We start from the raw sequence: 16,054 nt of genomic DNA, 5'->3' as shown, positions 1-16,054 counted from the left end.
AGTACAGATTGTGTGCGGCTGAGCCAGGTTCATAAATGAAGGCTCTTGTAGGTTGATCGAGACTCAGAAAAGTAACATTTCCCTCGTAGCAAAAGTATATTTGCAGCTTAATTAATTGAGTGATTATCATAAAGTGGGCATGTCTGTAAAGGGGAGACTCGTAGGTACCCATAGAACCCGTTAACTTGAGGTCAGAAGTTAAGATACCCCTTTGAAAATGGCAGGGACAGTTTTTCCTTGCCAAAATTTACCGCAAGTTTGGAGCGTTATTTAATCTTTTTCACGACAAGCTAATATGACATGGTTGGTACCAATGGATTCCTTAGGTTTTGTAGTTTCATATGACGTCTGTACCTTCACGCTAGCTTTAAAACTGAGCCTGCTATTTATTGCGTTAACTTTGACAGCCCTATTCAGAGAAATCATTATTTTCTGTGGGATGTTTATGGTGGAGGCTCTCCAGTTTAAACAAACTGACCTTCTCCGTGGAGCAGAGCGGGGTCCAGCAGCTCCATCATGTAGAGTATCTCATTGTCCAGCTGAGGCATGTCGCACTGGGCCAACACGTAAGTCAGCATGGGCAGGAAGTCATCGGCACCATACAGACGACCTGAGAGGCAGACAGACCAGGGTGGTGAGATCCTGCAGTTTTAATTTCATCATTTGATACTTTTTACAGTCTTAAAAATGGTATTGATTTGAAGATTATTGTGTTTTATCATATTGCAGAAAATTGGTACAATATTCAGATCTCTACCCGAGTTATCCTCCATGATGGTGTAGATGAGTTTGCAGACTCTCAGCAGCATGGAGACCTTCTTCTCGGGGGAGTACAGTTTACTCATGGTGTGGAACTTGTGCTTGATCTTCTCTATGGCCACGGAGTCTGGGGGCAGCATGTCGGCCACGCCCATTTCCTGCGGCTGCCGGGCCTTGGCCAACGCCATGTTCTCCTTCAGCTCCTGCCACTCCCCGCTGCGCACCTGGAACTCCTGCAGGGCCACGCTCACCACCGGTTTGAGGGTCTTCAGAACGCACTTGTGCATGGCCTTCTCCAGGACTCGGTCTGGGGAGAGGAGGAATAAGGTGAGCTTTTTTCACATGAATCTAATTACAACTTCATATCAACATTACTAGGATTTTATTGAAGCCAAAGCCAATTCAAAGGTGGCTCCAGTTTGTGCCTCTCCTGTATTACTGCAACATAGATTAATTTACAACAACAGGATGACTAAATACAACCCTCAGATAACAGCATAAGAGTCCATAGATCACTCTGTCTGGTAAACATCCACTTGTATCCCACCTCTGACAAACACCACGGTCAAAGATTAATATCACATTCCTCATTGTTCTTGTTATTTAGGACCTACAAGCTTCCCGGAGACTGCCAAGGTCGGATCGCTACTTTTTTTGTATCACTTGCTACCCAAGCTCTCATTGTTCACCATCTGTATACATCAAAGTCCAAGACAGTTGTGTGTGTCGTTGTTGCTGGAGCGGAGCGCAGGATGTGTCCCCACATCATAAACTGTATTTAAGAAGTGGGCGTAGTCACCGTGACGTCACCAATGGTGTGTGGACTGCCGTTTTGAAGACTATAGTTCGACATTTTGGCACCGTCATGTTGGCTTTTTGCAACCCGAAGTGACATGAGAGGTTGATGCCCAGAGCAAGGCTGCCAACACCCAGATCGGCAACGCTGAATAAGGCATTTTCAGGCGACCAAAAAGGTTAGAATTAACTTTCATGAACTGAAAACACACTGTGAAAGGGTGAAAGCTCTACGACGAAAACACTCTCGGACCGGACAACGACGTGTTAGCGACCTGTCAATCACAAGGCAGCCACGCCCTAAAGCATCCCCTGCTTTATGGTCTATTTAACTCTAAATGGGACCATAATTTACTAAATGAACATCACGCTGTATTGAGGAAAACTTGAAACTAGCGATTGAGACCATAAACTCATGTTTACAATGTTTACTGAGGTAATAAATCAAGTGAGAAGTAGGCACATTTTCTCATAGACTTCCATACAATCAGACTTCTGAGGAGTCGCCCCCTGCTGGCTATTAGAAAGAATGCAAGTTTGAGGCACTTCAACATTGGCTTCACTCCTCAGACCCGGAGGTAGCCCACTGATCCACACAGCGACAGTGTAAACATCAGCTTTTACAAGCTCAGCTCGTTCAGTCCGACTAACACAAACCATGATATTATAACACAGACAGGATGAATGCAGAGAGGGAGCCAAACCACAGCACTGCTGAATAAGGAGCGTGTGTGCGTGCTGTCTCTGTGTGTGTTGCTGACTTTCCTCCAGCAAAGAGTGAAGTCAGCAGTTTTTTTTTTTTGGCTGAGCACATCTGCAGACACAGATTTTATTTTTCCACCACGGCCTGATGGCATCCAATATCTGCCATTCACAGCAATCAGTCTCTGTCAGTTATTATGAGTTGTTCAATTCCACCTTCCTTTCTCCCTCACTCGTCTTACTGGAACATTTCTCCACACCCGCATTAATGCTACCTGCTGATACATCGGCTGGCACCGAACCAGTCAGCGCATTCACACTTCCTCATTCTACAAGAAGGTACTGATTGAGAGTTGCCAGTAAGTAGGGCACCCAGCATGTCGAACCGGCATCAGCACAAAGTGTTGTTTTTGTTCTGGATTATGAGACTGAGAGAGAGGTGTGTTGGTCTTTGACAGCTGATTTCAGTATTCCAAGATGAGACTCTTTAACTTCATGATTTCGAGTTATTTTGGATGAAAAAGACAGCCTGTCTAATTGGAAACAACCAATTTTCCACTATATTATGATACCGAAAGAGTTACTGAAACTGCCTGTGGCTCGAATGAGAAGTCATGCTGAACAAAACTTTTCACTTTCACAGGTATTTTCTGCAGGGATTCCCAGCACAACCTGCAACAGGTACAAGGGGGAAAAAAATGTTTTACTCTCAAACTGCCCTTCTTCAAAAGACTAACGTGAAAAATAAGAATTAGTAAAAAATAAATACGAAGGATAAAAATTCAAGACCTTTTTCTTAAACGTCTTGTGTCACAATTTTGTTAGACAATAGTACAGAAAAGCAACTAACAATTATTTGCATTACTGACCAATCTGCCAATTATTTTTCGAGATTAATTGATTAATCATTTGATTTATAAGATGTAAGAAAAGCCTGTTAAAGTTGAGTCTTCAAATGTCTTGTTTTGTCCAAACCAACAGTCCAAAACCCAAATAAATTTACAATTTACTATAATAGAGAACTGAGAATAGCAGCAAATATTCAAATTAGACAAGTTGTAAACTAATAATTTGAAGTATTAAATGCACAATATGCACCTTTTCAGCTTTGCAACAAAGATGCCTCTTATTTCTAGCATTTTTCTTTATTCCATAATACTTCTCTTAGAGCTCAATAATCACTGAACTTCCCACATGTCTGTTACAGTGATTAAAAACAAACATGGAATGCAGTGCAACCACAGGGCTGTCGCAACAACCACAATATTGCAATACCTCGCAATTAACAAGCCAACCGTAGGGGATGGCAAGCAGCCACCGTCTTTTTTTAAAACATTTTTGCAATGGGAGCACAGTGTATTTGCTAGGGGTGTAACGACACAGCGATCTGGGTGTTGGCAGCCTTGCTCTGGGCATCAAGTTAAAGGCTTATGTAATTCTAAAAGGGGAGAAAACGTACATACAAATAAGACTGCTCAAAGTTGCGTGTGTAAGTGTAGTTTCACTGTGGTCATATGTTTTCCGCAATTTAGAGGAACGATAAAGAGCGAATGCTGACCTCTCTGCATTTCTGTGTGCTGCTCTGGCTTCAAAGTGACTTCCCGCACCTATAGCTTACATGGCTCATGTGACTTCACCACATAACCGGCTTAAGTCACAGCCCAAGTCACCGTCTCCCTGGTGGTCTGTTATCACAGACAATAGAAAAACAGAGGAGTCAGTCTGCTTGAGGGGCAACTAATCAGTCAAGGTCAGCCAAAACAGGCAATCAGACACAAACACACACTTCTTTCAACAATGCTGGGCCTCTTCCCGCTTGATATAAACATCCACCCACCAGACATCCTCTCTGCCCTCTTCTAGCCTTTCACTACACATCTTGTCCTCAACAATTGTACGAGGGAATTTCCACATTAAAAGAGGTGATCCTCATTTTCGGGGAAACACTTTAAACAAATAGAAGCACGGTAAAAAGCACATCCAATCCACACCCATACACATGTAAACACACACAGATATGTAGACAAGGAGACTCCTTGTAGTAAAAATAGGCTGGTATAATCAGGAGGAGAGGTGTGTCTATCTGTCCTGTCACCGGACCAAGGAGCTCTCCTGATACATTGAAAGCTTACTTCCTGCTTCGATAATATACATCTTAAAAATAGCCTTTGTACCTATCCTTGGGTCATACAAACAAGCAGGTTGAGGGAGCAGTTATCAGAAGTCCCTGTATGGATTCAGCAAAGAAAGGTTTATTCTCTCTACCGGATGGATTGGAGTAGTTATAAAGGCGTTGATGGGAAAGGAAAGGTTTTTCTGGGTTGTCAGTGGGAAGCGTTTAGATTCAAGCTAATATCTGAGACCCTCTAACACAAATACAGCAAAACACCAGAGGGGTGTACCGTGAAACAAGTTTGTCAGAGCCAGGCTTTCTTTGCTTTAGCTGGCTCGACAAAAGCCCCAATCAGAGATCACAACGGTGATTATCAACTTTCTTTGTTAACCGAGGCTTTCTTCATCAGGCTGTGTGCGTGTTCCAATGAAAGGGGACGTTTGGCGCGTCATTTGACTCTACTACCGCACAAAATGGGCCAATCGTGTCGCCTACTTCAGTCGAGAGGAACAGGTCGTTATAATGAAAGAGCTATAAAGAATCTACAAAAAGGTATTATAGCAAAAAAGCAACACTGTTGCTGTAAATAAGGCAAGAGAGAAATTACTTTTTGTATTTATCACAGATAATATTCAATCAATAATGTTAATTTCACTTTGATTTGGCCAAAAACTAGGGCTGTCAACTGATTAAAATATTTAATTGCGAAGATTAATCGCATGATTGTCGATAGTTAATCGCAATTAATCTCACATTTTTTATCTGTTCAAAATGTGGCCATGCCAGTTTTTCATCGCCAAAATTTAGCGTACGTTTGGAGCGTTATTTACCCTCCTTTGTGACAAGCTAGAATGACATGGTTGGTACCAATGGATTCATTAGGTTTTCTAGTTTCATATGATGCCAGTATCATCACTCTAGCTTTAAAACTGTGGCCGCTACAACCTAAAAATAGCAAGTTAATTGTGTTAAAGAGATTAGTGCCGTTAAAATGAATTTGCGCTGATGCGTTATTATCGCGTTAACTTTGACATCCCTACCAAAAACTTAATCATATCCTTCATTGTGGGACAGTGTCCGACCTAGGTGCAATTCTGGAGTATGACGCTTAAATATGAAGTTTAAAGTTTGTAATAATCGGTAAACATTGAAAGTGCATTGAGTGGGAAACTCAATATATTAAGTTACGAATTTACTGTTCCTCTTGACTGAAGTAGGCGTCACGTGATCGGTCCATTTAGTGCAGTAAAAGAGTCAAACGACGCAGCAAACGGGGCTTCTTAGGAACGCGCACAGAGCCTGGTGAAAAAAAAACCCACTGTTGTGATACCTATTATCTCTCACTGGGGTTTTAGGTTTTGTCGAGCCAGCAAGTAAAGCCTGGCTCTTTTGTCAAAACTGCTTCGTAGTACACCCCCTCAGGTCTTATCCAGCTGTTGATGTTTTCATAACACATGAACACTTTGTGAAGCACCACAAACAGAGCTTTATGACATTGAGTTGTCTAAGACTATCTGCCGGAGGAGAGCATTGCAGTGTAGGTGGAGAGGAATACAAGGAACTCTATTCTGCCCCCCCACCACTCCTCTCACCCCGCCTGAACATCCTGAACACACACATGGTTGGGTTGCTGAGTGAGCGCTAGACGGGAACAACAACAACAGCATCTTGCATATTCTGTTCTGTCTCCACTTAGTTTCTGAACGTTTTGTTTTTTCTTTTCATTTTGTCTATGTCACCTATAAATGTGCTTAACTTAGCTAAACTTGAATTACTTTTCCTGGTATTTAAGGCAGTATTATGAGTGACAATAATGTGTGTGAAAATACCAAACACCCATCCCTCATTTACATTAAATACTGCATGAAAGCATCAACAGTCGTACTAAAATACTGGCACATTACTTTAAAGCACGGAGAGCAGAAGAGAGAGAGAGAGAGAGAGAGAGAGAAAGAGAGAGACTGGATTAGGAGGAAAAAAATAGAGGAAAAACCAAGAAAAAATACAAAGAAAGCGTCAGAGAACGACAGAGTGAGACAGAAAGTGGAGGGGGGCTTGCCTCAAATCCTCTCACTCTGATTGGAGAGTGATTTTAAAAGAAGTGGAGTTGGAGTAAGACAGAGATTGTACGACTGGGCAGACAGCCACCCAAATGCATCTGGGCTGGCTGGCTAGCCGGCCGGCCGGCCTTGGAGTTGGACAGAAAACACTCTCTGAAGCTGCCACAACAAAATGTTGTGCAACTCTTCCAAGAACTGAAACCGCAGTAGTTCCCATTGTGTCATTCCTGTGAAAAACAGGCCATTCAGAAAAACACGCAAGACCCCCACACGCAACTTACAAACATGAAAAAATAAAAAAAATAAATGTTTCTGCCTTTACTTCAGAGCTTGCACTATTAATAGTTGTCAAACCTAAAACAGATTCTTGCCGATAAACACCGCCCTAACAAACACAGAGAAAATTAATTTATAAAAGTGGTCAATGATTTGTGGTCAATAAGTTTTTCACCCAATTCATGACTTCATAATTATAGTCCTGTGGTGATCTATTTGAACGGGGCCAGTAGAAACAGGTTGGTTAAACAGCCCCCTTTTCCTCCGGAGACAAAACCCTCTTTGTGCTCTCTGTTTACATGTTACTCCGTCCAAGGTCTAATGCAGCCACTGAGTCTTGGCCCAAATGATTCAGACCGCTCTTCCGGCAGGTGTGTGTGTGTGTGATCTTACGTATCTATGTGGTTGTGTCTGGTCTCCCTTTCATGTGGCGGTCATGGTATTGTAAGATGCAATAAAGGACGGATATAATAAAGGGCAATAGGAGGGAAATGCAAATCTTAGTATTGAACTACAGGAGATTTGCACTCAGTTTCAAAAGATAGATTCAACTCCATGATCACCTGTCCTTACTTTCTTTTTCAAATGACTCACCAGCATACATGACAACATACAATTAACTAAGATTAGCCTGATGGCCACGGCTTCACTATGAATGTTTACACATAAACACACGTGCACACATCCAGCTGCAAACATGTGAGGACAAGTTTTCCAATATCTTCACTGCCAAAATACTGAAGTGAAACTGCTGCGTCCGCATTGAACGTCACGCATTCTGTGACATAGTGTTTCCATGAAAATTAAGATTTCTCCATAAATACATCAATTATTCACAGTGCACAAACCATACCACGGCCTCTTTCAATAGGCCTTGCCTTGAGCGTGACGTAAGAGCAAAATGACCGTTGTGTAAATATGATGAATTGCTGGTAAAACTAGTGAAATAAGAAGGGTGACAAAACAGAGCTAGGAGTAAAAGATGGTGGAATTATTTCATTTGGTACTCACCGATCTGGTCTTCAGGAATGAGGCTCTCAATTGGCGGCTCCAGCTCGGAGCTCTGTCTCAGGTAGCTCTTCATCTGAGTGATAAACTGGCGGAGAGTCTGCAGCAGCTCCAGTCCAGAGGCGTAGCCCTGCCAAGCCTGGGTGCCCGCACCCTCGCCCATGTAGCTCAGGTAGTCCTGCACCAGGCAGCCGAAGTACGAGCTTTTATCCCGGGACAACTCCATCACCTTGCGGATCGCCCTCTTGTCAGGCGTCAGCAGCGAGTTGAAAACGCCGCTCATCTTGCGCAGGTGCCCTCGCAGGGCCTTCTGCAGGACTAAAGCGCTGGCACTTGGGCGGCGCTTTGTGCGGTGGCCCGGTGGCACCATGGTTAGGTCCTGGTCTTGGTCCTGGTCGCTCTCGAGACTGACGCCATAGTCGGGCTCCTCTTCGTCGTCGTCGTCGTCGTCCTCGTCGTCCTCTTCCATGCTGCAGTAAGGCATGTGGGATGGTGCAATGGAGAGGGGGAGATGGGTGTTAAAGTCAGCCTCGGTGGGGGGGCTGGGATCATGCAGAGGAGGAAGGAAGAAGGCTGAGGACTGGGAGAAATCCAGAGAGTCTGAGGAATCTGTGGAAAGGCTCATGTCGCTGAGCCGCTGGCCACCACCACCACCGTTTTCCTCGCCTGCTTCTTCTTCTTCTTCTTCTGTCACATCTGTCTGCTTGCTTGTCGTCATCGGTGAAGGGTCTGGAGGACTGCTCGAGTCCTGGGCGGGGGTTCTGGTAGCATTACGCTGAAACAGTCTGGCCCTAATGATAGCCTTCTCAATAGTCTGTTCCTCCAGCGCCACGTGGCACTGGGCATCCTCCTGGCTGGATGATGGCGAGGCCTTGGCCCGACGCGGAGAGGAGGAGAGAGATGACAGAGAGATGGGGAGAGAGGGCCGGGGGATGGATATGGGGGAGCTGATGCTGAGTCTCTTGGGAGGGGAGGATGAGGGGCTGATGCTTAGCGAGGAGCCCAAACGAGAAAGGAGGCTGCTGCCCCTCTCCCGCTCCTCCGGCTTCTCCTTGGGGACGTTGATCCAGGAGATCTTCTCTGGCATACTGCGCTGTCGGAGAGGACGCGCTGAGCGTTGCGGCGCAATGCGAGGCGGGGGTGGACGTGGAGGTGGGGACCGTGCCACGCTGTCTGCAGCACTTAGCTTCTGACTGCTGCTGCTGCTGGTTTGGCTGTTATCGTCCTGTAGCTCTGTGTTTCCATCAAGGCTCTGAAGGTTGCTTTGAGCGGACTGGCTGCTGTCACTTTGATCTGAGCTACAGACCTGAGGACTGTCTTTACAAGAGTGTTGAGTGTTGTTGGTTTCTAGGCTGTCGCTGACGGGTTCCTCCCTCAGGCCTTGCTTCACTGTACCAGAGGAATTTGAAGTGGCGCTGTGGTCGCCATCTGATTGGTGAACCCTTATGAAGAGGGGGTTGATGAAGCAAAGTGCTCCGTTGGACTGGAGACACTTGAGCTCTGACGGGGTGCGAGTTAGAAGCCGAGGGTGCCCTGGGATGGAGGGCAAGGAGACTGGTCTCTGGGCAGGAGGAGGTGGTCTGTCGGGGGCATTTAGTCCTGATAAGGAGAGTGAGCCCGTCCTCCTGTGGTACGACTGAGCATCCCAGAAGCCTGTGTGAGACGGTGAGAGAAACATGCTTCCTAAATTACAGTGGACAGGGTGTGATACAACATTTAATTGCCAAATTTAATATGTCTGGGGTCTGTCTCATGTCTGGCGGTTAACACAGTAGTATGTGGTTTGAAGCCAACATTAGCTTGGGTAAACCTGAACCACAAATTCAGCTTTCAAACAACATAATTAAAAGAGTACTCCGGTGATTAAGCAGAGCACTCCTATAACATTGTTTGACTCACAATGGACTGTTAAAAAAAATCGATGCAGAAGAACCAGAGATATCATCTTTGTTATTTGGTTCATTCTCCTTCCTTGTCAAAACCTGACCACCTACATTACCCACAATGCAACGGGACTATTGAGAGTACAGTCAGAGATTTGGGTTTGTTATGCTAGTAGCAGCTAATGTAGCCTGTAGCCTGCAGATCTTTTTTTTCATTTTCAAACTTCCGCCCCAACCGACGCCGACTCAAGTGACATCACCTGAGGACATTTATCAGACTTCACACAGCTCCCTCTGGAGACACTAAAGGCTTTATTTACAGTGACCAACTTTGTGCCTTAGGCAAGATATTAGCTACTGTCTCTCCACCTCTTTTTGCGAACTCGCAAAGCACGCCCTGCCGGGACGTTCTCTGTGTTATTTTTGTGCATACAGGATTGACATAGCCTCTTAACCTGCTTATAATAAAGCTACCATATTGACCTTGATTATGAGACAAAAACATTTAAATCTGACCAGAATGCACGAGTAACAGAAACATACTGTATTGAAAAAAACAACAAGGTAAGCTGATATAGATATATTAAATTAAATTGCCTTGTTTGAATAGGCCAATGATTAAACTGCAGCCTACTGGTAAGCCAATTTCTAATATAATTTAACCATCTAAAAGTGCATGTTTTCTGTGCAGGTCATCATTGATCACCATGATCTTAAAATTGGAATTATTCTCCTCCTCACTTCTTGGTTTACTTGGCCTACTTTTAATCCTCTGACCATGACTGGCATTAACATTACTGTCTTTTGAAGGCCGATGCTGGTTTCATGATAAGTGTTTTTTTAAGATAGTGGCATCATTTGAATCTTAAGATTGCGATGAATCCGTTGATATCAAACATGTCACGCTAGCTTACTGGGAAAGGAAGGAGGAAATATCACTCCAAAGTTGAGCCGTCTTCACCGCGAGGTCGGTGACACCTCAGTGGCAAATAGTATTTTTATGGCAAGGCTGTTTGTGCCCCCTACGGCAATTAATGCTCTTAAGCACAGTGCGTGATGTGTGTGTACCTAGCGGCGAAACTGTTTTTCACATATGCAGCAGTATTCCCAAAGACATCAACTGAATGTACTGTACAGTAAGTTGATTACACATCGCATTTTTGTTAGGTTAGGTAAGGTCAGGTCTAATCAGTCTAATACAGTACAGTATGTTAGCAAGAACATACAGTCAGACTTCCAACTGGAATGCTTTGATGGTCTATAAGTTGTTGACTGTTACCAAAAACTATGCTAATGAGACTGGCCTAGAACATCGCAGTAATGAAGTGAATGCTATCAGTAAAAAAAAAATAGTGTCACGATGTTGGCAAAGATTTGTCTGAAAATAGCTCCACTGAACATGCTAACACGCTAACTCATGTGTGATGGCATCACCTAGGAATGTCAATTACTGGAACTAGTCTAAAACAGACTGAGCTGCAAATCCTTCTCCCTGTAGTGTTGAAGCAGCGCCATACTGCAGATTCACGCTGGGCCAAAGCAATAGAAATATTTTCCCTGCTTAGTCTGCTTATGTGTGTGCTGCATCGGTTAATGTGTTTACCGACAGGATGGTGTTTTAAAAGTTCCAGCTTCCAGTGTGGCGGCTGGCTCTCTCTTCCCTGCTAGCGCCTGCAACTCTTTTACTTTGCGTAGCATTTTGTTTGTTTCACAAGACTTCACAACAGCTTGCACCATTATCCACGCACATCCACATGAACACTACTAATGTCACTGACTAACACACCTCACATCTGAATGTATCTCTCAGTTTATCTTCTTTGTTATAATAAATACTATTTGGCATTTTGTGTCTGTTCCCGTTTTTGTCATGGCAGGGTTATGACAAATTACACAGTTTTGGAATTGGGTTGGAACAATATTGACATTTATTAAGGCTGTCAATTGATTCAAATATTTAATCGTGATTAATCGCATGATTGTCCATAGTTAATCGCACATTTTAGATCTGTTCAAAATGTACCTTAAAAAGGGAGATTTGTCAAGTATTTAATACTCTTATCAGCATGGGAGTGGAAAATATGCTTGTTGTATACAAATGTATGTATAGTTATATTGGAAATCACTTAACAACACAAAACAATGACAAATATTGTCCAGAATCCCCCTCAGGTACTGCATTTAGCATAAAACCTATGCTCAAATCATAACATGGCAAACTCAAGCACAACAGGCAACAACAGCTGTCAGTGTGCTGACTTGACTATGAATTGTCCAAAACTGAATGTAATTTTAATCATGTGGGCATGTCTGTAAAGGAGAGACTCGTGGGTACCCATAGAACCCTTTCACATATCTTGAGGTCAGAGGTCAAGGGACCCCTTTGAAAATGGTCATGACAGTTATTCCTTGGCAAAATTTAGTGCAAGTTTGGAGCGTTAATGAACCTCCTTCGCTACAAGTTAGCATGACATGGTTGGTACCAAAGGATTCCTTCGGTTTTCTAGTTTCATATGATACCAGTATAGTCACTCTTGCTTTAACAATGAGTCCACTACAACCTAAAAATCGCAAGTTGCGTTAATCCATTAAACAAACTAGTGGCGGTAAAACAAAATCGTTATTATTGTGTTATTGTGTTAACTTTGACAGCCCTAAAATACAGTTTTGTGTATTTCAGATTACTTAATGAGCATATGCAAACATTTGACTCCAACAGCAAGAATTACAGCCTAAAGGTGATTGTTGAATGTTTTTCAAAGTATGTGTAAAGAAACTTTATCTTTTGTTTTCCCATCTTTGGTAGTTGACAATTGTATAGACTCAGACCAAATGCACAGTTTGCAAAAACAACATATACTGAAACATGCTGAACTTAACTTATGTCAACTTAAACATGTGTCCACTCATCCACTCCCAATGACTCAGTGCAAGTCCTGCAATTATAACCACTCTCAACAAACCTCTAAATGCTGCTTCGTGCAAAAATCACTGCTGACTGAGAGGCTCAGCTCCTCAGGGGGCTTTTTTCCCCGGCAAACAAGAAAGAGGAAAAAAGCACTAAACTACAACAATTTGTTGAACCTTTAGAGTCCAAGCCGTACCAGACAGAGCAAAACAAGACGGACACACACCAGTGGGAACAATACCACATGAGGAATACTAGTACCAGACACAGAGCAGCTCCCACACACAACTACAGAGCAGAAAGGAGAGGGCAACAATACTCACTGTGATCCCAAAGCTCAATGACACACAGACGAGCTGTTGATCTCACACTCGGTCCAACTTCTCTGTTTGGTTCTGATAGTGTTGCAGAGGACACACCGCTGCGTCTGCACAAGCTGAAACTCGACTCTCTGGCTCACTCATGCTCAATCTGTGTTATGACTCACTCCTGTTAATGTGTATGTGGGCGGGCTGTTCCCGCCTCTCTCCCTCCCTTTCGGTTGAAGTTGCGTGGTCCATCTCTCTCTGTTGTTGTCTCTCTCTGATGCACCGAGACACGTTTTTCCTATTCCCCTCCTACTCTACTACTTGTTTACTGTCACTTCTATTACTTGTTTTCGTGGTTAAAGCTGGAGGAGGCAGGTTATTTTGGGTATTATTGGGAAAAAATTCCATAATGACTTTTCAGCATTTTCAAATGGTTCCCCAGGGTAGGCAGTTTTCTGGAAAAGTAAAAAAAAAATGCCAGAATTTGGAAATACAGCCCTCATCCTGAAGCTGTCCTCTCCAAAACCCAAGGAAGAGCGCCAGGCTTTGAAGCAAATTTTTGCATTTCACTTTTTCCCATAGACTTACATTGGGAAAGAGACGTCTGTAAATCAGTGGATAATTGTTTTTGAGGTGAATCAACTTCCCAATATGAACACTCTAATAGCCCTTGTTTAAATCATTAGCTCCTAAAAGTTGTAAAATGCACTAATAGCTGAATCCAAGGTTATTTTCCTTCCTCCGTTCATGTGAATGAGACCCAGACCGAGGGATGGTGCGAGGGCTGGGGGGCAGAGTTAAAGGAAACGCTACTGCGCCTGCTCTATGTGTACTTTATCACTCAACAGTTGAGCCATTTTGGCTTCATGCGCCACTGAGCAACCCTCATAGGAATGAACGGGAGCCCACCTACAACGCTGTATCCAATTCTCTTTACATATCCATGGTGCACACACCTCATACAGTGAACTGTAGGAGTACAAGTCATTCATTTCAAACATCATCCCGATCATCATTGTGTTCCTGGTGTCGTTATAGAGCGGCAACTCTATGAGTACTACCGTCCTGTTTTCTTTGCAAACTTGTGGGCCTGTAAAGCCCTTTGAGATGCGATTCGAAGCTCTAGCGAGCTGCAATATCAGCAAAGTGTTTCATAGAGGGAGAGAAAATGCTGTAAGCGTAGCCGCCATGGCTGTGCCTGCAACGTTGAGCTCACGCACAAGGCTAAACTATTAGAGAAAAATAAAGAGAAAATGTTGCTAATAGTTTATCTGCAGTTGTGAGCTCCATTCTTTTTATACATCCGTAGTGAGCTCACGGAGAAGGCGGAGAGGAAGTTTCCCCGAGCTACTGCTGTAGCTACCGTAGCCATGAGGCTAACTCCCAGCGCACGCCGCAGCCGTAAGCAGAAGGCAAAACTATTAGCATCATTTTCTCTCCATCTTTGAAACGCTTCGCTGACATAGTCACTCTTTTTTGTCTTCCTTTTTTGGATTGCTTTGCAGTGTAAGCAGTTGTTGCCATTGCTGGAATAGCAACTTTTCCTCCAGTATATTCCGCCGTTGAATCAGGCTTTCACCATCTGAAGAGATGTGCACGCAAATCTGCATTTGTGGAACAGCCAATAGGAACGCTCTCTCTGAAATGACCTGTGATTGGCCAAAGTCTCCCGTCAAGGGATAGATTTTCTTAAGGCTGAAATCAGAGCCACGAGGAAATGCAGAAGTCTAGTTCTCTTTCACAACACTTGAATTACAATATGCTGAAAGGTTATTGTGGATTTTTTTGTCCAATGATGCCAAAAATATATTGCCTACCCCGACTTTTTATTACGTCATCAGATAGTTTTACTCATGTTCACACAAGTATATGCAAAGCACAGCAAAGTGCTGCTGTACAGTCTTCAAACACACCCATATATGTGTACACTAAGGACTGAGAGCAGAGAGGAATGTGGTTTGTTGTAGTTGATGTAAGAACTGGGAAAGTTCAAGGTTAAGTCTAGGGCAACATGTAGAGACATACGTATATGACAGCTGAACTGTAGCCAAAAATAGACCGAACTAACAGACTGTACGAGACATTAAGTCAGTCACTTTGGTTCTTGCAGAGCTGGGAATATTTCAAACACGTAATTACTCACTTGGCTTAGTACAATGTACAGCAACTAGGTAGATCAAACAAAGATATACATGCCAATGTGGGCCGTAGATTTGACTTTGATTATCAGGCTGCATTCCCTTTACCACGCTCCAAAACTTGAGTGATAAAAGGCAACAACTGTGATCGGAAAAGGTCGGTAAACGAGAACTTGTAGCAGCTCTAAAGCTGAGAAAGAGAAATAATCTTAACTGATATGTGGCGCCGTCTGTCAGATTTACTTAGCAGATTGTTCAACTTGACTATAAAACAGGAAATTGTCAAGTTTGATATTCTTCTCAGGGTCCACCTGTGTGACTATGTAAAAGTATTAGGAAAATACTGTATACTAATATTTCAGATTGGAGCCAGGATTTTTCAGGAACAAACCTGTTTCTTTAACTTCTATCCCACCATTATAGCAAACTCCAAACCTAGTGTTTTCCCTGCCATTATACAGCTTAGGCGCAGCGCCTTTTTTGCGCATTTTATGCGCCGTGCCTAAAAGCTGTTTGAGTGGGAAAAAAAGATCATCTGTACCAGTGGGCTACCTCTGGGTCTGAAAAGTGAAGCCAATGCGGAAGTGCCTTAAACAAGGAGGAAGAATGCATGGAATAACAAAGACGATAACTCTTGTTTCTTCTGCATCGATTTTGATCCCTTGTAAAATACACCACCGAAACACAAATAAAAACTCAAATGACGGGTTAAACTGGCCATGCCAAGCCTTTTCATGGTTTGAGTTTGATGAATGAACAGACAAGCCTTCAAAAGGCATCACAAAAGATAAAAAACTACCTCCTAAACCAACTAGTCATCACAGGTGGAGCACCATATAACAGGTGATATGACACTGAAGACGTCAGAGTCAACAGTGATCTTTTCTCAACTTTCCCAGCCATTAATGTAGCTCCTATACGTCAGAACTGCCTTTTAGATCTACTATTCACTGCCGCTCAAGTACCTTCATAGACACAAAACCCGCCATTGTGTCACCTCACTAAACAGGAACCCTTTTATGAATGAATGAAAGAAAGAAAGAAAGAGAGAGAGAGACCGAGGAATACAAGAGATCATTTGAGACCACATGAGAGTCTCATCAA

General features: G+C 43.4%; 1 protein-coding gene across 1 annotated transcript in view; it reads right to left on the bottom strand.

The window, feature by feature from the left end:
* The window catches only part of rin2 (Ras and Rab interactor 2), a 48,363-nt gene that overhangs the window by 4,444 nt on the left and 27,865 nt on the right, over nucleotides 1-16,054 (bottom strand). Inside the window, exons 8-10 of the mRNA XM_037782023.1 lie at nucleotides 7,717-9,366; nucleotides 758-1,066; nucleotides 479-610 (exon numbers count right to left, since the gene is read on the bottom strand). Coding sequence (XP_037637951.1) covers nucleotides 479-610; nucleotides 758-1,066; nucleotides 7,717-9,366 — 2,091 coding nt within the window. The remainder of the gene's footprint in view (nucleotides 1-478; nucleotides 611-757; nucleotides 1,067-7,716; nucleotides 9,367-16,054) is intronic.

Source organism: Sebastes umbrosus, chromosome 10 (genome assembly GCF_015220745.1).
Source record: "Sebastes umbrosus isolate fSebUmb1 chromosome 10, fSebUmb1.pri, whole genome shotgun sequence".
Taxonomy (NCBI): Eukaryota; Metazoa; Chordata; class Actinopteri; order Perciformes; family Sebastidae; genus Sebastes; species Sebastes umbrosus.
Note: the sequence above shows the minus strand (reverse complement) of the source record. Positions and strands in the feature narration are given on the sequence as shown.